This window comes from Peromyscus leucopus, chromosome 3 (assembly GCF_004664715.2).
Source record: "Peromyscus leucopus breed LL Stock chromosome 3, UCI_PerLeu_2.1, whole genome shotgun sequence".
Lineage (NCBI taxonomy): Eukaryota > Metazoa > Chordata > Mammalia > Rodentia > Cricetidae > Peromyscus > Peromyscus leucopus.
Genome location: NC_051065.1, coordinates 154,740,893 through 154,765,620, shown reverse-complemented (window position 1 = coordinate 154,765,620; position 24,728 = coordinate 154,740,893). Strand labels below are relative to the sequence as shown.

The following is a 24,728-nucleotide window of genomic DNA, read 5'->3' as shown; positions in this document are numbered from 1 at the left end:
CAGATTTATGTGTATGTGCATATGTCTGAGTGTAGATATGTGATCTTTATGGGTGTAGGTGCCCTTAGAAACCATAAGAGAGTAATTAGATCCCTTAGAACTGGAGTTACAGGCGACTGTGAGCCATCCAATGCGGGTGATAGAAATGGAACCCGGATCCTCTACAAGAGCAGCAAGCACTCTTAACCACTGAACCATGACAATCAGTTTTGACTGTCCATATGTTTATGTATAAGAACTTCAAAGGCTCCATGATTTGATTATAAACAAGTTTGGTGAGAAATGCCTGATGAGACATGATTTAAGAAACTGGATCTGGGTATTTGTTTTCACTCACTGTAAATTCCGCTTTTTCAATTTATGGTTTCCCTTTGTTACTGTTCTCTGCCCAGAGAATCTTACACCATTTATTCTTTATCTCAAAAGAATAAAATTTGGAAATTAATTTTAAAGAAAAACATGGGTCAAGGTTAAGCCTATATACTACAGTCCCAAGTGAAATTAATATACCCCACACAAGAAAATAAGAGTAGGTTATAACTTGAAGGCTATATCCTAGCTGTCTATTTCATGCAAAACTTCTCTCTTCTTGCACTTTAAGTAGCTGGGTTTGTGTATCTATTAACAAAGGCTTCCAGCTGTTTTTCCCTTGAATCCTCCTACAAAGGTATAAAGGACATGGCACTATATAAAGTTTGTCAGCAGGACTGGAGGACTGCCTGCATTCACTTGGGACCCATAAAACTATAGCCTTAGCAAGAGAAGGGTCCTGAGCACCCGGCACATACGGACGGGGCCAGGAGAAAGTTCAGTAGTGAGTCGAGCTCCTCCCATCTCTGCCCAGTTTGCAAGAGGCTCTCAATCTCATTGCCCATGTTCTCATGCAGACATCTGCAGACAACAGAAACTTGGGTGCGTTACAGTCTCACTTAGTCAGAGTAAAAAATTAATCAAGAACAACTAAGTATCACTTCTCACCTTACTTCAAAAAATACTTTAAAAAAAAAGGGATTACTCAGGAGGCAGAGGCAGGCGATCTGTGAGTTCGAGGCCAGCCTGGTCTACAAAGCAAGTTCCAGAACAGCCAGGGCTGTTATACAGAGAAATCTTGTCTAAAAAAAAAAAAAAAAAAAGAAAGAAAGAAAAAAGAAAAGAAAAGAAACCATACAACAAACATTGTAAATGCTCTTTGTTATTAGTCACAAGTCTCCTTGGGTGAAAAGCAATGAATAGCATTCTGTTCTTCAGCAGAGAAACAGTAACTGTCAAGGGCCTGCTGAGTCAGCACTCTAGGCCTCTCGCTGTCTTATGTTTCATAAATGCAAATGGTCTTTTACACAATGCATTTTTTTTTTTTTTGGTAAAAATGGAACTTTGTTTTCAGGTTGATTTTTTAAGGCATGGTTTCACTCTGTATGAAGCTCAATCTGGCTTAGAACTCATGGTAATCCTCCTGCCTCAGATTCCCACGGGCTGGGATTACAAACATGAGCTACCATACTTGGCCAAAATGGAACTTCTATTTCCTATGTGTCACTAAAGAGGAACCCACATTATTCTTGGTAAGCAAACAGACCTTCTAAGGCTGTGTGTTTTATGTTAATTTGATATAAGCTAAAGTCATCCAAGAGGAGAGAACCTCAATTAAGAAAATGCCTCCAGCTGGGTGGTGGCAGCCCACACCTTTAATCCCAGCACTCCAGAGGCAGAGGAAGGATGATCTTTGTGAGTTCGAGGCTACTCTAGTCTACAGATCAAGTTTCAGGGCAGCCAAGGCTATAGAGAAACCCTGTCTGAAAAAAATCAAAAGAAAAATGTCTCTGTAAGATCAGGCTCTAGGCAAGCCAGTAAGGCATTTTCTTAATTAGTGATTGATGGAGGAGGGCCCAGTCCATCATGGGTGGGGCCATCCCTGGGCTGGTGGTCCTGGGTTCTGTAAGAAAGCAGGCTGAGCAAGCCATGGGGAGCAAGCCAGTAAGCAGCACCCCTCCATGGCCTCTGCATCAGCTCCTGCCTCCAGGTTCTTGCCCTGTTTGAGTTCCTGTTCTGACTTCCTTTGATGATGAACAGTGATGTGGAAGTGTAAGCCAAATAAACTCTTTCCCAAGTTGCTTTAAAGGGTCATGGTGTTTTATCACAGCAATAGTAACCTTTACTAGGGCAAGTAGATAAGTACTTGAAGCACCAAGGGACTCTATAATGACCTCTCCCATGCAATTAAATCAAAAAGCAAAGATCTCAAACTGCAGATATATTTGCAGAGGCATTAATAAGGTCAGTTGATACAACACTTGAAACACTATCAAAATATTCCTAATGTACAGATTTCAATTCTAAACCTTCATACATGAAGGCTCAGATCACAGGAAGCTTGGATCCTGCACAGCCTTTGCTAAAGATGTTTTCTACTTGAAGAAAAGACTAGGTTAGGCTAAAACCAAAATTAAGTATCTGGTCCCCTAAACAATCATGATCACTACTTTAATAGAAATTGAAGTGATGGAACAACAGAAGCATTACCAGCATTGTGGTGGTTTGAAAGAAAATGGCCCTCAAAGGTAGTGGCATGATTAGGAGGTGTGGCTTTGCTGAAGTATGTGTAGCCTGATTGGAGGAAGCATGTCACTGTGGGGGCGGGCTTTGAGGTCTTTTTTGCTCAAGCTTCACTACTCAGTGCAATAGGCAGACCACTTCCTGTTGCCTGCAAGCCAAGATGTAGGATAATCAGCTACTTCTCCAGCACCATGTCTCTTTGCATGCTACCATGTCGCACCATGATGACGATGGACTGAACCTCTGAACTGTAAGGGAGCCACCACAATTAAATGTTTTCTTAATAAGAGCTGCTGTGGTCATGGTGTCTCTCTACAGCAACAGAAACCCTAAGACAAGCATTATCCTTAAGTGATTAATCAAATCAGTTAAGAAAACTCCTGACAAATATATGGGGGGAAAGTTCAACATTTTCAGTTATCAGCAGCATACAAATCAAAACTACACTGGGATTTCACATTACCTCAGTCAGAATGGCCACTATAAGAAAACAACAAGTGCTGGCAAGGGTTGGATGGGGTGGTGGCTTTACACTGCTGTAGAAATGTGCATCAGTGCAACCACTGCAGAAACCAGGCATGGAACAGACTTGCATAACCCAGCTGTCACACCACACAGTCAAAGGAATCCAAGCCAGCATATGACAGAGACAACTGCACAGCCACTGAAGTACAATTTCCAGGAGCTACGTTATGGATTAGTTTAGGTTCTGATAGATAGATAAAGAAAAGTTGGTATGTATAAAATTGGATTTTATTTTGTGGGAAAGAACAAAATCATGACATTTCTGGGAAAACATGATTTTTAGGATCATTACGTTAAGTGAAATGAAGCCAGCCAGATTCAGAAATACAACTATCATATGCATTCTCTTAATCATAGAAAATGGAATCAAAAGAAAAACATCAAAGTAGAAGGTAGACTCTGAGAAAAAGAAAGGGACTAGTTTGAGTGTGGAGGAAGGATAGGAAAAGGTAGCAGGTAAAGTGACTTTGACCAAAGTATGTTCTGGACAGATATGAAAAGTAATAATGAAATCCATCATTACGCAGAATTAGCATACACTGTTAGAAAAGGAAAAAAATGTGTACCAGGCATGATGACAGATGCCTATAATTCTAGCATTCAAGGAGACTGAGGCAGAATGCTCTTGAGTTTTAAACTAGCCTGGGATACATGTACAGTGAGACCCTATCTTCAAAAATAAGATAAAACAGGGCTACAGAGATGGCTCAGTGGTTAAGAGCACTGGCTGTTCTTTGAGAGGACCCAGGTTTGATTCCCAGAACCCAGATGGTAGCTTACAATCATCTGCAACTACAATCCTAGGGCCCTAACATCCTCTTTTGGCCTCCATGGCACCAGGCATGCCATGTGGGACACAGAAATAAATGCAGGCAAAACGTTCATACACATATAATTTAAAAATAAAATAAAACCAATCAACCAATCAAAAACAAAACAAAACAACACAAAACCACTGGGAGGTGATGCTGCATATCTTTAATGCCAGCACTTGGGAGGCAGTGGCAGGCAAATCTTGGATCTCTGAGTTTGAGGCCAGCCTGGTCTACAGAACAAGTTCCAGGACAGCCAGGGCTACACTGAGAAAAAAACAAAAACCAAAAAAACAAAAACAAAAAACAAAACTAATAATGACAACAAAACAAAACCACCACCATAAAAACTCAACACCCACCCTAGAGCCTCTGGATCCTAGATGGTCACCTTTTGAATGGTTCATAGCCAAAAAGCTCTCGGAAATCAATATGACTCCAGCAAAAACTCTGGTATATTAGAGGACAGGTGTGACAGCAGGACATTGGATGCTACTGGCTAAAGAGTGGATAAAGTTTCAATGGAGAGATTGGGCTGGGCCAGAAAGGGGGTGGGGGAAAGGATCAAGTGATCTGGGCTGAAAGGAAAACAGACCTGGAAAAACAAAGTGAACAAACCCAGAGTACTGAAAAACAGTGAACAGCATGCACTGAGCTCACAGATGAGAACTAAGGCTGCAAAGCTGATGCAAGTTATATAGACGTGGGCAGTAAGTAAAGAAATAGGAATTTCACTGAGTACAGAGAGCACTGAAGGCACACAAAGAAGAACTATGAAAGACAGAGTTTAGAAAGACCCACGTGATGTTTGATTTGGTAAAGGTGGAATTGGAATTGGGGAGCATGTTAAAAGGCTACTATAATTAATTGTCTTATAAAAAGTGATGCTAGAAGGGCAGTGGTGGCAAATGCCTTTAATCTCAGCACATGGGAGGCAGAGGTAGGCGAAAATCTGAGGCCAGCCTGGTCTACAGAGTGAGTTCCAGGACAGCCAGGGATACATAGAGAAATCCTGTCTTGGCTGGGGGGGGGGGGGGAGTGTGATGCTGACATGAATGAGACTAGTGGCAATGGGATCAATGAAAGGAAGACACATAAAAAAACTCAAAAGAATTAGTTAAGTGTGGAGAACAAGGAAGAAAGAAAATTTAATGCAAAAAGGCCACTTATTTAAAAAAAAGTTACTATCCTTTCTATATAAAGAGAGAATGCACAAAATTGAGGAGATTCAAGCAGAAAAAAGAAATACAAACAGCTTTCAACACATGGAGATATTAAGCAATGCTCACAATGAAACGCTTACAATGAAACGATACAGATTAAAATCACAGTAAGATACTGTTTCTAGTTTATCAGGTTGACAAAATTTACAAAGCTACAAACTGCGCCCCTTAGAAGTAGCTGATGGGATAAAAAATAGTATGCTCCTTTTGACAGAAATATCACAGGACCTAAGAAAATTACTCCCAGCAATTAATCCAAAAATAAACTAGCAAACAATATGAAAAAAGAAAATATAAGTTGGACACCTAGCTCAGTGATTAAGAGCAAGCCCTTGCTGTTCATCCAGATGACCCAAAGTTTGTTTCCAGCACCTGTAGTGGGTAGCCATTCCAGCTTGGATCTGGAAGTTCCAACCCCCATTGAGACTCTGGCAACTGTCACGCCTACGAGGCGGGGCGAGGGGAGGCGCCGGGGGACCCGAGAGCTGGATGGGCCAGCGCTCGCTCTGGGCGCTCTCTCGGTGCCGGGACGCTGACCAGTGCAGATTGACTGTGTAGAGCTCCGGAGAACACCGCTGGACTGCATTACACCTTCCCCAGACCCTGCGACCTACCCATTACTTAATTTGTGAGTTTCGCCATTAAATAAATATCCTTTTAACTACGTGGAGTGGCCAAAATAATTTTGGCTACCCACTACAAGCACCCACATTACTCAACCACTTCTAACACCAGCTCTAGGGTGATCCAAAGTCTCTGGCTACAGCAAGTACCTGTATTAATGTGAACATATCCATATGAACACAATTAAAATAATAAGAGTAAATATTTCAGGTAGGACATGATAGCATATACCTTTACCCCAGCACTCAGGAGGGAGAGACAAGCAGGTCTACATAAGTTTGAGGCCAGCCTATTTTACACAGCAAATTCTAGGTCAACCAGAGCTACATAGTAAGACCTCATTTCAGACAACTACAAAAATGAATAAATAATAAATAAATATAAAAAAGAGAAAAAAAGAGTAAGTGTGCTACTGCAGCTGTATTGTAAAAGCAAAAGCTGAAAACAAGTCTATGATTCCACTGCACAATTGAAAGCACCCAGTTTTAAAAGGGAAAAGGTCATGAGATCTCAGAATGGATCAAGTCATAAGAAACAAGTGTATTAAAATAGCATACCATTTTCTAAGGAAACTTATTGGGAGAGGTAAAGGTTCCAGGGGAGTTGGGAGATGAGGAGCCAAATGGAAATCAAGATAGAAAATGGAATCAAGAACAAAATGGAAATGAAGACTGGTGAAAAAATAAAGCTACTGATAGCAAGAAGTAGTATAGGGATAAGGAGAGCAGCTAGACTACAGAATATGCTATTTTGTAGAATTAGTTTCAGCACCATGTAATGTTCTATGTTCTTATAAAACCAAATTACACAAACAATCAAAAACAAACAAACAAACAAACAAACAAAACCCCAACCCAAACTCAGTATACAAAGTGATACTGAAAGACAATAACAGTAAAAACCCAGTAAGCCCAATACTATCCAGTCGGTAAATCAACAAAGGAAAGAGAAGACGACTGTCTCCTTTCAGTAGACATCCAGGCACCACACAGAAGCAATGTGCACAGGCAGGGCTCCCCAAGGGTAAGGCGGACCATGGGCCGAACAGTTTCTTAGCTCCTGTGATAACATTATTACTGAGGTCATGTCCAGACACTTCAAAGTGTCTTACATTATTTGATCACTTTATTCAATTAATGTAACTCTGCAGTTATCTATAAAAATATCATGCTATACATATGTTCTCTTAATGTACCACTTTTCTTTTTTGCTGTTAGTGTTACTTTTGATTTTTTTGAGATAGTCCCTCTATGTTCCTCTGGCTGGCCTGGAACTTGCCATGTAGACCAGACTAGCTTTGAACTTGCAGATCTCTTGCTTTTGCCTCCAGAGTGCTGGAATTACATATGTGTCACCATGCTTGGCTATTACACTCCCTTTCTTCCTGCAGATCACCTTCCACATATAAGTTAGGAAGCTGGAAGTTGGAAGCACAGTAGTACACATAGATATACTAAGAAGCTTCTTTCCATGGAAAACAAAGGCAAATTAAAACAGTGACAGTTCCTGGAGGGAGCACAGAGGGACTCACCTAAAGCCAGTGGGTCAGAATGACTCCTAAGTGAGCCCAGAGGACAATCAGAACCTCTGTAGGGTTGCTTGTTTGTTAGGGATGCAGGGTGCAAGGGGTGGGGTGTGGTGGGTTGAGGGCTAAGAAAAAAGTAGTCAAGCACAGAACAGCTAGGGCAGGGCTCACTGACAAGTAAACAGGAGCTCTGTATGGCTGGTGGGAACATGGGCTGGAAAGCTGAAGGATGAAGCTGAAGAGGTACGCAGACTCAGTCCTTAGAACCTCTATAGATCATGCTAGGGACTTTCAATGCTATCCTCAGGAGTCAGCCGAGAATTTTCAGCAGAGAAGTGTGATAATTAAATTTGTCTAACCATTCTCAATAGACACAGGAAAAGACACAGGGGCCAGGAGACCAGCTAGTTAGAAGGACATTAGAGCAGAGAATGAACACCTAGAAATGTGCTATTTGGGAGGTATTCAGGAAGTAGAATCGAGTAGCCAAAGCTACACAGAGAAACCTTGTCAAGAAAAACTAACCAACCAACCAACCAACCAAACAAACAAACAAACAAAAAACTTCAAATGCAAAAAAAAGTATAAATCTCACATCACTATTTAAAACCTTTGACTTCCTACTGGTATGTATGTGTGTATATATATATATATATGTATGTACATACATATGTAACTTTGTTTTGGTAATGGGAACTGAACACAGAGGCTCACATATGCTTGCTTGATGAACATTCAATAACCGAGCCACATCCTCTTACTGAATTTTAAAAGGAATCAAACTCCCCACAGCTGCCCACAAACCCAAACCTCATGTGGACCCTTTCCTCTCTATCAAGTGCTCTGGCTACAGCTCATTTACATCAGCCAGTTTTCTCCTCAGCTTTCTATAAGAGAGTTGTCCCATTTTCCTTAATAATTCTTCCCTGAACATAAACTCTGCTCTTTGCCCTCATACCTCATGTCCAGACTTAGTCCTTCATTACCCCGATCTAGGCTCTTTGTAGCATTTACCACCATCTGTAATCTGCTTTGATTACTCACTTCAAGCTAATTGAGAACAGTGACCTAACATTTTCATACCTTGTGCAGATGGTACAATTTTCAATAAGTGTATGCTGAATGAATTAATAAGTAATAAAATTAATAGAACTAAAACTTATTAACTCAGAATAAAGTTCTTCACTGGAGACATAGATTTGGACATCTTCCATATGTGAACAACAAATTATTGCCCAAGAGGAGTACAGGGACAGAATAAAAAAAAAAAAATCTCTGAAACAGCTCTGAGGAACGTGAATATTTAAAGAATGAGCAGAAGGAAAGAGGGGAGAAAGAAAGAGCAAGAGAAAAAGAGGAAAACCAGAAAAGTATTGCAAACTCTTGGTGCCACAGAAGAAACTTCTCATTTGAAAAGGCAGCTTGGCACTAAGGTGATGCAAATATGGAGTCAGGTACTTATCTAATAAATGTATCTATCAAGTACCCACCATGTGCTAGGGAGAACTATGCAAGGATATAAAATTAACCAGGAAAAAAAAAGTGCAAAACCACTTAAGCAATGGTACAACCTCTCAGAGCAATATTCAATCCCAACTGTAACCATCCCAGGACTGAAGGAGTAATGGAATCTTATCCATCAACTGCTGGTCACAGTATCTACAATATAACAGGCACCCTGACTCACTTCTACTACTGTTAAAGCATATCCCCTTCACTGATGGGAAAATGAATACTTGGGACACACTGTGCCTTGAAAAATTTACAGCATCTTCCTAGGGGAACACTTGGACTCAAGAATGCATGTTTATTCTAAAAATAATAAAATAATGGTGTTCCTTATGGAAAAACCACAGGCAGTTTCATCTCAAGGTCCCTCCAAGACTCCAGGTTGGTTTTAGGAAGAGCAAAAAGCACTGAAGTGACTTAGATCATGTCACTAGACTCATTTCAGTGCAAGGCAAGTTTATTTTCTACTTTTAGGATGAGACATCACGACCAAGGCAACTTATAAAAGAAAGAGTTTAATTGGTTTTACAATTACAGAAGGTTAGAATTTATGATGGTGGAATGAAGGCATGGCAACATAAAGGCATAGGGGCAAGCAGCTAGAAGAGCAGTTGAGAGCTTACATCTTGATCCTCAAGCAGAAGGCACAAGGTGGAAAGCATTTACTGGAAATGATGCAAGCCTTTTGAAACCTCAAAACCAGCCCCCTATGACATACCTCTTCCAACAAAGACACATCTCCTAATTCTTCACAAACAGTTCTAGTAAATGGTGACCAAGTGTTCAAGCATTTGAGCCTATAGGGGCCATTCTCATTCAAACCATCAGAGCAGGTGAGCTCCAACTCTCAGGTCTGATCCAGACAGTGACCACACATCTATCTTTTCTCTCAAAACACAAGATCCTTGGGTTTATTCCAGAACAAGACATCTTGACTTTTCTAAAATAGGAATGCATAGACAGAAAAATGTAGTTGATCCCCTACCTTCCATGCCATGCAGTCCAGGCCCCAAGCAGATGCATCTTCTTCCAACACACAATGCTTTCCACTGATCTGCTCTGATTTCTGGGATTCTGCCTGAATTCCAGCCACCAAGGCTCCAGGGAAATCTTCCAGCTAAAGGAAAATTATTTTTCTTGCTTTTCTTTTGTTCATTTCTAACAAACTGCTAGGTTTTTTTTTTTTTTTTTTGTTGTTGTTGTTCATATCATGTGGGTAGCAGGGCTAAAGGCCTCTGCCAGGCAGACACACTTAGCAAGCAAAGAGTAAACAAGACACATTCTGCTAAGCTCATGTGCTCAAACAGCAAAGCACAGCATTTAGAGTGAAAATTCCCAGATCATTCCCAGAAGATGTGTCCGTTTATTTGTTCACTCTCTTCTTCCAGACTATGAATGCAATGTGACCAGCTGCTTCAAGCTCCTGTTGCTTTGTCTTCTCCATAGTCCCACAGGGAAACAAATCTTTTCTCCCTTGGGACAAAAGTTAAAAAAAAAAGAAAAAAAAAAAAAAAAGAAAAAGAAAGAAAAAAATAAACCCAGTACAAAACTTCCCTTTAACATTAAGGCTAAAAGAGCACAGAATTGAAGCAGGAGGATGTAAGTACAGCTGTATGGCTATGTGATGTGCTTGTGCTGGCTGCCTCAAGCCAGGCTAAGGATGCTTGGCTCTTTCTGCCCTCACTATAGGTTGAACTCCACAGTTCCTGAAGGACAATAACATTGCTAGGGGAACTTTTTTTTTTAAAAAAAAAGGTACTATGTTTTCTTTAACAAAATTACTAAAAGAGGCCAAGAGTATCCTAATGTTAAAGTTTTTGCTTTCTAGTTTTACTTTTCCATTTGGTTTGAGACAGGGACTTATTCTGTAGTGCAGGTTGTCCTTGAAAGCACGGCAAGCCTCTAGCTTCAGCCCTTCAGTGTTGTTACTATAGGTGTGCACTGTGTGGTCAGCTTTATAGCTTGTTTTTGTGTTTGTTCTGTTTCTCATCTGAGACTCTGGTCCTGAATAGTTGTCTTGATTTGAACATCAGTCAGAGTTCAGCAAGTGACCACACACACAGCATTCCTAGCATCAACAAGAGCTGTGGAAAGGGCACATGTTCCTGGAAACTAGAGAGCAATGTGTGGTTTCCAGCTTCAAGTCCTCTGTTAGATTTTACTTCTAAGAAATGTATTGTACCATTGCAAAATTAAAAGATCTCTTCTATTCAAACACAATTTTCTACTCATTGGTTAAAGTCAACAAACTCTCTTAATATCATTTTCTTTTTAGTAACAACTACAACACAAAGTAGTCTTTTGTGTCCATAATCTTAAACTCCAGCTTCTATTTTCATCATCTTTATTCAGTATTTCACTAAATTTTTTTTTACAAGAATATATCATAAAAAGATGTGAACCAGTGTTATTTGTAGTATATTTAATTTATATAACACTTGGTTCCTTAATATGATAAATATCCACAAGATGACAAGTAATTAAAAAACACAGAAAGAACATATTCAAAGTCTTTATGCTAAAGATTTGCACCCTGAATTCTTTTTGGACTTTAGCAGATCAAGTAGCCTAAAGAACAGGAAGTATGGGTCAGGAAATATGGCTCGACAGTTAAGAGTACTTCCTGATTTTGTAGAGGACCCAAGTTTGGTTCCTAGTACCCATGTCAGGTGGCTCAAAATTCCCTTTAACTACAGCTTCAGGGCATCTGATGCCCTCTTCTGGCCTATGAAGACATTCACATACAAATGCATACACAGGCATAGACACACACACACATAAATTAAAAACAAATCTTTAAAAGAACAGGAAATATAAAGTCCTATTTTAGCTAGCAAAATGCCAATCATACCAACAATCTCTACCTCAGACACAACAGTGCTGGAGAGCTTCCTCTTGGACACATTCCCTCAGTCTTCAAGCCTGTCCCTAGCTTCACTACTGACATTCTTGAGCCAGTCACTTTATCTTCTTAGGCAGCATGATCAATAAATACATTCTGTGACTTTTATTCCTCAGTGTTATAGAGGAAAAGGTATTCAATGTTCTTTCTGGTACTGAAGCCTGACTGGCCTTTCCCCCCTCACATAACTGCAATACTTATTTGCATCACATTTTCTTCACTTTACCAACATAGGCTGTCTTTAAAAAACATTTATCTAAACTAGCCCAAAATAAAATCTTCATTCTGGTATCCAAACTTACAGACCTGGCTCCAACCAACATTAGCATGCTATATATATATATAGTTGTCAGTGTACATGCCATTGGTCACGATGTTCTCACTGATCATTGAGGACAGTTTATTCCCAGTACCACATTCATTCTCATGTGGATAAATTGTATGTGTGACAGTTTCAGGTTAAAGGGACACTGTAGAATATAAAATTCACACCATTATTTGGACTGATGAAGTTTTAATTCTTTGTTTCCTTCCTGCCATTGACTCTTTGCATACCTGTCTTTTAAAGCCCACTCTTTCAAGCTGGCCTAGAGTTCTCAAAAAAATGGTATATAGGCACATTTTTACACAACTGAACAGAACTTAGTTTTGACTTTTTTCATGATACTGTCCCAGCTAGAACCTGAGGTACTCAAGGAATAAGGAAGGCCAACCAGTGTGGCTGGAGTAGGATAAGCAAGGAGCTAATAGAATCCAACATCAGAGAGTAAATGAAGAAACATGCTGTGTAGGGCTGTACAGGCCAGATAAACTCAAGAAATGGCAGACATGGAGGGTTTCTGTCCCAGGAATAACATGAATAAAACTTAGGACAATTGGCATCACTGTGGCTCCTCTGTTAAAGGTGTGAGGCAATACTGAATGAATGTTGTTAGACCAGCTGGTTAATGCACATTCAAGTCCAAGAGTATAGGATCAGAAATGGGGCTACAGCTTCAGAGTTGGCAAGAAATAGCCAAATTTTAAAGATTTATCAGTTTTCATTTTTATGTGTATGGGTGCTTTGTCTGCATGTATGTCCGTGCACCATGTGTATATCTGGTGTCTACAGAGGTCAGAAGAGATTCCCTGAGACTGGAGTTATAGTGAACTACCATATGAGTCCTCTGGAAGAGTGGCTAGTATTCTTAACCACTGAGCCATCTCTCCAGCCTTGATAGCTAAATTTTAGGTATGTTTAAAAAGTAGAGCCAGGGCTGGAGAGATGGTTTAGAAGTTAAGAGCACTGGCTGCTCTTCCAGAGGACCTGGGTTCAATTCTCAGCACCCACATGGAAGCTCACAACTGTCTGTAACTGTAGAGGATCCAACACCCTCACACAGACATACATGAAAGTAAAACACCAATGGACATAAAATAAAAATAAATAATTAAAAAAAGAACCAAAGGAATCAGCTGAGAAATTTAGAGGAGGAGGAGAAGTAAGTGGCTCACATCTTTAATCCCTACACTTGGGATACAGAGTTTTGAGACAGTCTGGTCTACATAGAGAGTTTCAGACTAGCCAGAACCACATAAAGAGATCCGAGAGAGAGAGAGAGAGAGAGAGAGAGAGAGAGAGAGAGAGAGAGAGAGAGAGAGAGAGAGAGAGAGGGGTATGGGTATTAGGATTGTAGTCCTGAAGGATGGGTGTGACACTAAACTAGATGGGAAACTGAAAAGAATCAGGAGAAGTGAGGACAGCAGAAGCTTGAGTTTAAGGCATATAAAGTTTGAAAAGTCTGTGAGTCATTCTAGAAGATATTAAGAGGTAAAAGTGCAAATCTAGTATGCAAGGGGAATAAAAATTATATATATGTATGTATTACACACACACATACACATACACACACACACACACACACACACACACACACACACACACACACACACGAGTAGATGGATGAAGTCACAAAGACAGTGGTAAAATAGGCTGAGTCTAGGTAATATCAGTATTAATTAAAAGATCAATATGATGAGGAATAAAAAACACTGAGGTTGAGTGAAGAGTGAGAGGCCAGAAGAAATCAAGAGTATATAGTACTCTAGAAAACAAGTGAAGATGGTTTCAGTGCTGCCATTGCAGGCATGTTCTACCATGCCAGGCTTGGGCCACATGAACTTTCTGATCCTCTTGCCTCCACCTCCCAAGCATTGGGATCATTTATGTGTGTCACCATGCCTTGGGATCCAGCCCAAGCCTCATGTGTGCCAGGTAAGCACTCCACCAAGTTAGATACATTCCCAGGCTTTTAAGTCTACTGGAAGAGAAAGAGCTAAGATTCACTGATGCATATCTAAGGCTAGCTAAAATCTTACTTCATCCACTTTTCAAATTTACCACAGGTTCAAAGGAAGGGTTCATCCATACCTATAAATGGTATGACTTACCATTAATTTCCTAAAAATAAAAGGCTAAAAAAAAGATTCTAAAATGGAGCTTAAAAAAGCTTCCTAGTTCTGTCTCTCAGGCAAGCTGCAGTGTGTGGGCTTGACCTACAGCATGGTGGATTCCTGCTTCGGTACACAGAGGTGTCTCCAACCGTAAAGTGCACTTTATGGTGGATTTAGCCTTTACTTCATTCATCTACTTGTGTGTGTGTGTGTGTGCAATACATACATACATACATACACACATATATACATATATATCATTTTTATTCCCCTTGCATACTAGATTTGCATTTTCACCTCTTAATATCTTCTAGAATGACTCACATACAAAAAAAAAAAAAAAAAAAAAGAAAAAAAAGAAAAAAAAAGGCTTATGGGCCAGCTGCATGACACCTGATGGCAGCAAGGACCCCAGAGTTGGCAGGGTAAGCGTGACTCTCCTGGGTACTTCTGCCATGTTGGGAAGCTGAAATGGGCAGAGTCAGCAGCCAAGACTGCTACTTTTCAACCCAGCCAGGCAGCTTAATAGATTTGCAATAGACAAATTCAGATGGAATAAGCATCTAAATAGTTTACATTATATATAAAAAGGTACATAGGCTTGAGAGAGAAGAGAAAGAAGGATATAGTCATAAAATAAAGTCTTAAAAAATAAAATAATATATAAAAAACATAATAAGCCATGTAAAGATGGAAATTACACAGACAGTTTGGATTATGTTGTCTCTGCGATTGTTAACTATAGAAAGACATTTGATTGTAAAGTCTGCTGAGTTAAACCAATATACTTATTTTAAAGGTATCTTGACTTCAAAATTTATGTCTAAGGATACATTGCTTTGGAAAAGAGGTTCTGCTTTTGTTTCCACAGAAGATGAGAACCTGTGGATTGCTTTCAGGCTAATATGGTTAGATCAGCCAAGACCACCTGAAAGGTCTCCGATGACACCATTGCCCAGATGATCCAACATCCAAAATCAGCTTCAAAGTAACTGGCAGAGACGATCCATCCTTACAGACTAATACAGTAAAGATTTAACTATAATTCTTAATTTTCTCAGGATCTCCATAAGATTACCAGTGCCCCCAACCAGCAGGAAGAAGTATGAGAAGCTATGCCCAAATTCCCAAAATATTGTTTATAAATGTTTATTTTTATTTAAAGGGGGTTGATTATAAATGCAATCTCTTTCTAAAGAAAAAAGGGGAAGCTGGGCAGTGGTGGTGCACGCCTTTAATCCCAGCACACAGGAGGCAGAGCCAGGAGGATTTCTGTGAGTTCGGGGCCTGCCTGTCTACAGAGTGAGATCCAGGACAACCATCAAAACTACACAGGGAAACCCTGTCCCGAAAAACAAAACAAAACAAACAAACAAAAAAAAAAAAAAAAAAAAAAAAAAAGAAAGAAAGAAAAAAGAAAAGGGGATAGTATACATATGATAGAATAAAGGGGTAGATTACTGAATCTACTTTTAAAGAGCAACAACTTGTTTAAAATGTTATGGATTTTAGTTTACTGATATAAATTTAAAGTTAACTTTGTTATACTGTATGTATATTTCTACTCTTGTTTAAGGTATTATGTTTATATAGTTCATTTAAAATTGTAATATGTAATTAAGAAATACAGATTAACAGTCATCTAGGATAATCAAACTTATAGTCATGTTAGTTAAGTTTTCTAGGTATATAAAGATACATTTCAATTAGGTAGGTAATCTTCAATCACTTCAAAGACCTACAAAATATGGCATTTAAAATGTTTTAAGAAACTCCATATGGAATTTGCTTTCCTTATGGCAAAGGTTAACCATTTGGGCAAGAAACTGTTCTTACCTGGACTGCTTGACAAAATGTTGTATTGACTGGACATGCAGGACCTATGGAAAAATGACCACTAAATTTTGCCAAAACAAGGTGAGATGGTCCTTCAGTTTTCTGCTTTGCAGAGGAGACTGCCAGACACTACAGGACACAGGGAGAAGCGACTGAGAGACTCTAGGCCTATAGGCTGAAGATGGATGCCCCAACATTACAGAGAAACTTTGGATGACTGTCCAGGCAGCCAGCTGTCTCTGTCACTCTCGATTTTTGGAAATTGCTTACAATGTACTTGTTTACTTCAGGGGTCTTCGATGTAGTTGAAGACTAGATAGTTCTAATTTTCCTTGGGTATGATAAAAGATAAATTAGATATGAAACTTTAGACTTACAAATATAGGACAGATGATAGAGTATTTTCTTTAATTTTGCTAAATACAAATAGACTAGATATTGTAACTATAATTCTTGTTTGATAACTGTTTTGTTATATGTAATTTTACTATGTTAAAGTTAAAACCTTCCTTTTTGATTAGACAAAAAGGGAGAAGTACTATGGGATGTCTTTCTGTATGCTGTGAATATGTGTTGCTATGATTGGTTAATAAAGAAGCTGCTTGGGCTTATGGTGAGTCAGGTTATAGCCAGGCAGGAAATCCAAGGAGAGAGACAGGAAGAAAGGCAGAGGTGAGAGAGATACCAGCCTGCTGCCTAAGATGCTAGCAGACCGGTAATGCCATGGCCACGTGGCAAAACCAGATTTATAGAAATGGGTTGATTTAAGATGAAAAAGCTAGCTTGCAAGTGGCTAAAGCCATAGGCCAGTTGTAAATAATATAAGCCTCTGTGTGTTTACTTGGGTCCAAGTAGCTGAGGGACTGAGGGTAAGAGAGATTTGTCTGGTCCCCAGGGGAATGGGTAGGACCTGAGAAACTTCTGGCTACATTTTTTAATATGCCAGGGATTGAACTTGGGACATATGAGAGACTTTCCTAGTATGGTAGGCAAGCACTCTACCACTGAGCTACACCTGTACCCTTACTTTAGCTTTCTACCTGTCATACAGTCTGGTGAGACAAGTGTTTTTAAGACTGAGAGCAGACTATTCTTAAAAAAAAAAAGGTTCTAATATGCCATCAAATGAAGAAAACCTGTTTGATGAGGTAAGCTTCCATTACAAAGGACAACCCTTGAAAGGATTAGAAAGAAAAAATGTGCATCTTCTCAGTGCCTAGAATCTATCAAGTATGACAGATCCACTGAACCTGTCTGCTGTTTTAGATTATCCAGAGAACACTAAGCCTAGACACTAAGGCCATGAACTAACTTACTTTCACTAAGAACTCTGGATAGATGTTTCCTTGGGTGTGTGTAATAAAAAATCATTTTTTAGCAAGCATCAGAAATCATGTAATTTCACATCAGTAAGGAATCCAAGACAACACTTCCCAAGACAAACTTTAAGAGGAGTTAATGGCTTATTCAAAGTCACATACGCTACATCTATGTTGGCAGTAGTCAGAGCACAGCTGCCTTCAAAGTCACATGGTCAACCCTAGTTTACTTAATTTCAGTGACAAAGAACTTTGGAACAACAATTATTAAGTGAAAAGGGAAGCTATGGGGTACTTTTTTATTGCCTAAGCTACATTTGTATTTCAGACAAGATTGAGTCTTTGCAAATGCAAGCAAAGGGACCTACTTCCTATAGAACATAGGATGGGATAGTCGGAAATTTAGTAGTCTGAAATTTTCTGTGCTACGCAAAGTCAATGTCATCCACACTGTCTTGTTTTCATTCAACATACTTTGCAATATGATCTGCTACAGATCCTTGTGTATAAGAGAAATTAAGTCCTAAACAAGGGTATTTGTTTAAAAGATCAAATTCTTCTTTTCATGTTCTTATGTAAACAAAAATAACTAAGAAAAAAACAGAAGCTATCACACATGCAGTTCCTGTGCTCAGATATAACAGTTCAAACGTGTGGCTGCCTTTTCCTACAATTCACAGCACGTGCCTTCAGAACAGTAGTTAACGAGGGACACGCTTTACTCCTACCACAGGTGTGTATTCAGAATTTATCTTATTTGAGGCCTCATTTTATGTAACAGAATGCCATCAGTCTTCCTATTTGGGTGTTATAATACATCAGAAGTATTCTATAGATTACACCTGCCGAGTTCAAGCTCCAGAATGCACAGAGACCTGTGCACAGCAGCCAGTCATGGCACTATCTGATTTAAGTCTCCTAAAAAACAGGTCAATGATTAGCAGAAAAATGCAACATTTACTTTCTAGTAAAATTTACAAATGCAAAGTATTCTATTTCCAATTAAGAAGCTCATCAGTGTATAGAGTAACAAAATTTAACGAAAGGAACACAAAAGGAGATGCTGCATGTCTATTGCTTAAAATCACCCACCCAATACTGACTCCTTGCCTATATATTTGAAATTGTAATCACAAATAATACTGTATCACTTTGCTGTATCCCCAGTATTTATCATTGAGAACACAGGCTTAATATACTTTTAAAAATTGTAAGGTTTAGTGAGGTGGCTCACTGGGTAAAGTCACTTGCTGCCAAACCTGACAATGATCTGAGTTTGAGTCCTGAGACTCACAGGGTGGAAGGAGAGAACCGACTCCCAGTTTGTCCTATGACCTTCACACATACACCTTTAGACACACACACACACACACACACACACACACACACACACACACACACACACTTTTTTAATTGTTTAGTAAAATAAACATAACATGATTTAGCCTTCGAATGTGTGTGTGTGTGTGTGTGTGTGTGTGTGTGTTACATGCACATGAGTGTGTGGGTGCACATGTCTATCCCGAGGTAAGAAGAGAACGCCAGCTATCTTCCATTACTCTCCTCGTTATTTCCTTCAGACAGGGTCTCTCAATAAACCCGAGGCTTACAGTTTTGGCTATAAATGAATGGTAAGTGAGCTTCAAGGATCTGTCTGTCTTTGTTTCCCAGTGGTGGATTACAGGCACACCTAGTCATTCTTGGGTTTTTAATGCAGGAGCTGGGAATTCAAACTCAGGTCTTTATGCTTGCACAGCAAGACTCTTATTTTACCAATATATATTCACAGAAAAAGTAAGGAAGTCATATATGCCACTACATAACAGACAACAAAAAATTCAGTAGAATTTTGAGAAATGATTTCTGAAGAAATATTTTTTTTTCTGAAAATTCAAGTTATTATCAATAATCTATATTTCTTGAGAATAGCCAAACTCCAAAGTTTCTTTTGCTGATATCAAACTGATAGAAAAAACTGGACACTATATGGAGAGGGCACTTGTGGACTAAAATATTGCTAGTTGCTTTACACATCTAGATTGTCCTCAGCGAATCAATAGCAGAACTGAAGAGCCTTGGCACCCTTCTTTAATATTCCCTTTATAGGCAAACTCAAGGCATGACTGCATGATTATTTTCTGGGTTTCCACCATATGAAAAATTTAAACATAACGAAGGAAAGCTCTTAGATGGAATGGGAAGGAAATCTGGTATGACAGAAAAAGAAGTCATCATGGGTTGATGATATTTCAAGTACTCTCTGGGATAGAAAGTGGACTCAGTGCCTGGTGTATGGGTGCACACCTGTAATCTTGTCCTTAAAAGTTTCAGGAGGAGGCTAGTAAGTTCAATGCCAGAATGGACTACAAAAGACAGGAAAGGAGAGCGGGAAGGAGAGTTCTCTGAGGCTGACTGGCTTGAATGAAAATGTGAAACCTGAACTAAGTGGAGTCTATTCAGAGCATGTCTGAAAGTTAAAAGTGACAATACTACAACAAGCATTGCCTTACTTGTCTTTCATGTTAGAAAGCTCAAAAAATTATATATGTTTACATAAACAGGAAGAATTAAAAATATGCTACCTCTAGAGGCAGGGTTGGGATCTCCATAAAAAGAAACAGTTGGAAGCAAAATCTCATTTAAAAAAATTACTTTTTGAACACTAGGAAATAATTATCATTTAAAAGTAAAATCAAAGGACATTACTATTGAAAACATGAATCAATTTTAAGAATCATTAGGAAAATTAAATGACATGCCCACACTGGGGGAAGGTGCTCGATGATTTTGGCTCATCCAGGAGATGTAGAGTAGAAAGAAAAAGGTTTTGTTAGTATTTCTGAAGTAACAAGTAAAAAAACCTAGCAAAAAAGAAAATAATCTGAAATGGCAAAGAAGCTGGGATCCACTAAAGGAGATAAGGTTCTCAAAAGTAAAGAGGTTTTTTTTTTTTTTTTTTTTTTTTTTTTTTTGTTTGTTTTGACATTAGGTAGGCCTGCTTGGTCTAGAACTAGCTCTGTAGACCAGGCTGGCCTTGAACTCAGAGATCTGCCTGCCTCTGCCTCCCTAGTTCTGGGAATAAAGGAGACAAGATTTTTACTCTTCCTGTAGCTCCACAATTTCCTTCTTTTTTCTTGGCTTGTGAGCACTAACTAGCCTACAGGAGTCACATGGCAACTGAACTTTAGGATTAATGGATACTGAGATTAAAACCACCACAAACCTTTACAAATATTTCCTTCCACAAACTTTCTAACAGAAATTCCTATTAAAACATTGAGATAGTAAGAAAATTATATTCTTTTTACAAGATTCTTTCTTAATAGCAAAACTACTTGTATGATAGAGCAGAGGAAGTTAGGTCTTTAAATCTTAATGGGTGTAGGAAAAATTCAGGGACATCCTTATTCAGTGTCTTCCTCATGTTCAAGTATCTTCCGAACTGCATTCACAATTGCAACTAAATCAAGGGCACACATTCCTTAAGGTTTTGTCATAATCGCCTGTAATAGGAACTATGAACACTGTTAAGTTGAGCCGAGGGAACTGCTCTGCTCACCCTGATTCTCTGTAGACTGTGCTCCCACCCCTTCCTCGAGTCTCTCTATGTAACAAAGATAATAACCTATGTAAATAATAACCTGGAGAGAAGCAACAGCAGCAAAATACCCAGAATGCAGTTTTGTTCTAGTTAAGTGGTCACTGACCAGCTCTTAGCTGTTAGACTTTCCTGTGTAGTAGTGTCATGAGAAACACTACAGCGTCTGCTTATTACATGTACTACATCTTTGGAAACATACCACTAAAGAGTACTGAAGGGATAACACAAGGATTCTTCTTCATATTGTTTAGGAGAAATGTAGGCCTTCTGCATCTCCACACACAGGATGAAATACATTTCAATATTCCTAAAAAGTCCCTGTCAGGTGAGATCTTGAAGCTATCACATGGTCTGGGGATGGAGGCAAGCATGGTACTCCTTCTGGTTCAGTGACACCAGGGTCACTTGTGAACAGCTAAGATTTTACCCTTAGGATTCTAACACACTGCAACACACACTGATTTAGCAGTTCTGATTAACATTCAAGAAAGATGAGAATGCCTACAGACAGACTATTTGTTTACATTTCTGTCTACAGGGAATGAACTGCAGCACAATTTAGTCACCAACTGTCATGTCTTTAAAATACAGTGTTTCTGAAATAAAGCTCACCTCTTACCTCCTCTTTCCACAGAGCCCTCCTTACTAGCTAAGGAGAGAGCTCAAATTACATCCAGGGCTGTGTCCACCAGAGCCCATTCATAAAAACTACTATCCTTTCTTAAAGGGGTGCTTCACCTTGTTATTTTGTATTTGAAACTGTTGGCATGAAACTGACTTTTCACTCAGAACTAAGGAGCTGCTCCACCAGCTCCCTGTAGAGCTTCCTCTACACTTTTTCACTAGATGTGCAAGTCTCCACACAACCCCTCATCTTCACATTTTCCTTGGTCTCATGGCAGCTTCTAAGAACTGTTTTGTGCTGATTTCTCGAGTTTATTGGTGAAATTTCTATGTAAGCCCTGGTCCCAGAGTAGGATTTTCTTTTGTTGGTCTACAAGTTACTTATTTAACTGCTAATTAAATATGTACATTTGGCCTACAATTATTTCTTATCCACGCTCTCCTGGAATTCTATCAGGGGTACACATGACAAGTTGGTCCAGATTCACAGATGACAGCTGCAGTTTAGGGGCATACAGTCTGGGGCTGGCAGAGCTGGCAGCCTTCAGCTTTGTGTCCATCAGATCAAAGAACAAAAGGCAGCGCTTCCTTCCCAGATCTTCCTTAGCACTAGAGGAAGGCAGGGTTGACACAAAGTCCCATCAAAAAGGAAGCTCTGCTGAAGCCAGTCAGAGTTCCCGGTAAGACACACCAGAAAGCTGACCCACCTTGGAGAGCTGCCGCCTCAGGCTAAAGCGCTGGACCATGGTCGTGAAGATCTCCTAACAAAGCGATCTACCCAGCAAGGGTATCTTTTTCTTCTTTTATTAAAACACAGCTTCTTGGGCAAGTCTCTGGCGGCACATTTGAAGGCTGACAGAGTTCGATGGATTCCCCAGGAGTCTCAGCAAACTTGGAAGCACTTCATTGTTCTGCGGAGACAGCACAGCCTAGGAGCGGCAGGCGGGGCGGATCCCCAGCCCAGTGCCAGGCTCTCCCCGCACTTCCTGTGTCAGCTGGAGGGTCCAGCCGTAAGGACCACCCCTTCCCCTCCCGCCAACCTTCAGGCAGGGTGCCGGGTGCCACCTGAGCCTTGGGTCTTAGCTCTTGAGACCAAGGCTGGAGGTGGGTGGTGCCGGCTGGTATCGCAGCATCTGCTGCCCTGTCCTGGTGCTAGGGCTCAGCCTCCACCCAGGTAATCCCGGAGAACGGGGGTGGGGGTGGGGGAAAGAAAAGGAGGTGGGAGAGCCAGCCTCCACCAGCTCCAGCTCTAAACGGAAACTCCTCCCAGCTGACTCGCAGCTGTGTGGCTTTGTCTAGCATAATTGGCCGAGCCTTTCCTCTTATTCACCGGGAGGCTCCTGTGGGAAGGAATGTCAGGTGCAGGGAGCATACTTGGATGGTGACTTCAACTTCAGGCTCAAGTTAAAGGCTAGTGTGAATGTCCTCTTGTTCGAACAAAGTATTTTTTAAAAACTGGCACACATACCAAACAGACCAGCTTACAGTGAATTAATACAGGTAAAGGGAAGTGGAAAGGGACAAGCTGCGGGGAGATCCAAAGATCACTAGCCACTCTTCTTCCTCTAGTGAGCAAGTCTCCTCTTCTAAACGAGGACAGAACTTGTGGGCATCCACTGGTTTTGTGCTTGCCATGCCCTCCATCCTTGTGGGCAGGATTGGGTCCCACACTAGGTCTGCAGCCTTTGTTGGCCTGAACTCCAGATGTACAATCAGAATTCACATCTGCTGTCCCACTGACTTCTTCCACACCCCTCTCAAGTTTGTGCTAGTGTCAAGACCTTCCAGATGAATCAGGAACCTTCTCTAAAACCTCAATACAATTCTGAAGAAACTAAGGGTTATTATAGTCTTCTGGCAAGAAAAGTAAAAAATTAATTTGAAAACAAAAGGAAGTTTCTTGCAAGGCTCTTCTATTACTCCTGTCTTCCGCATTGCCTTTCAATTACCTAAAAATAGGATGGATGCAAGATGCCTTTATCTCATCCTACACAGGGTCTCCGGAATCACTGAGGAGTCACATCAAATTCCAATAGCAGGCTCCCAAAGCTTACTGCACACAAGGTAAATATAAAACTGCCTTTTAAGAACCATACACAGAAAAAAATGTTTGTATTGCTCAAACAACAGTAACAACAACAAAACTTTCAAAGTTTGAAAGCAACTACTTAGATCAACTGTGACTAAAAGTGAAAAATGGCTCATATTTATGGTACAGAGTACACAAATGTAACCTAATACTAAAACTAACAGATTAAAACATCAGTTCTCAATCTGTGCATCTCAACTCCTTGGGGGTCGAATGACTTTTTCACAAGCATTGCTGAAGTCCATCAGAAAACACAGACATTTACATTATGACTCATAGCAGTAGCAAAATTATAGTTATGAAGTAAAAATGAAAATAATTTTATGGTTAGGGGTCACCACAACATGAGGAGCTGTATTAAAAAGTCACAGCACCAAGAAGGTTGAGAACCACTGGTTTAAAACAATTTCAAGTGCAAAGTTGGCCAACAGTGAACTTGAGCTTCTTGTTGTTTCTAAAATGGTTAAGTGGAGGTGTCAGTACCACCATTTTCTTCTTACAGACAATGAAATAAGAGTCCGAAGCTGAGCTTGGTGGTCACACCTGTAATCCCAACACTCAGGAGATGAAGCAGAGGATCATGAGTCTAAGGTTAACCAGGAATATACAGTGAAATTCTGTCTCAAAGGGAAAAAAAGGTGTGTGTGTGTGTGTGTGTGTGTGAGAGAGAGAGAGAGAGAGAGAGAGAGAGAGAGAGAGAGAGAGAGAGAGAGAGAGAGAGAGAGAGAATATCATATGTACACTCACATTCATGGTCAGGAAACACTGTAATCTAAAACCACAGTCCACATTATGGTTATAAGATTCTTTCCATTCAAAAATAAAGAGAAATGGAAGCAGGAAAAAATGTCAAAAGACACCAGACAGTACACATTAAGTATCAGTCATGAACTCAGGAGGGGAGGAGGCCTGATGGAGACTTAGCTCAGCAGCAGAGCACCCAGCACTGAGTAGAACTGGGCTAATAAAAAAGAGAATCACAATTGAACTGAAAGGAGTATAAACGCTTAACATTCCAGAATGTAAGAGAATTTAGGTTAAATAGATCAAACTTGTTTGCCTTTCTTGTGGAAACTCATTCATTTGCCTAGTAAAATAAACAAAGTTTAATTATTTGATGTAACTAATTGTGTTAAAATATCATTATGAATGA

General features: G+C 39.9%; 1 protein-coding gene across 3 annotated transcripts in view; it reads right to left on the bottom strand.

The window, feature by feature from the left end:
* Tmcc1 (transmembrane and coiled-coil domain family 1) overlaps window positions 1–24,728 on the bottom strand; it is a 172,587-nt gene that overhangs the window by 74,784 nt on the left and 73,075 nt on the right. Inside the window, exon 2 of one of the 3 annotated variants that reach the window (XM_028864013.2) lies at window positions 9,757–9,888. The exons of 1 other annotated variant lie outside the window; for it this stretch is intronic. In XM_028864013.2, coding sequence (XP_028719846.1) covers window positions 9,757–9,888 — 132 coding nt within the window. Of the gene's footprint in view, window positions 1–9,756; window positions 9,889–22,193; window positions 22,398–24,728 lie in introns of those variants that run through there. One more of the 3 variants, XM_028864017.2, reaches the window with a different exon arrangement.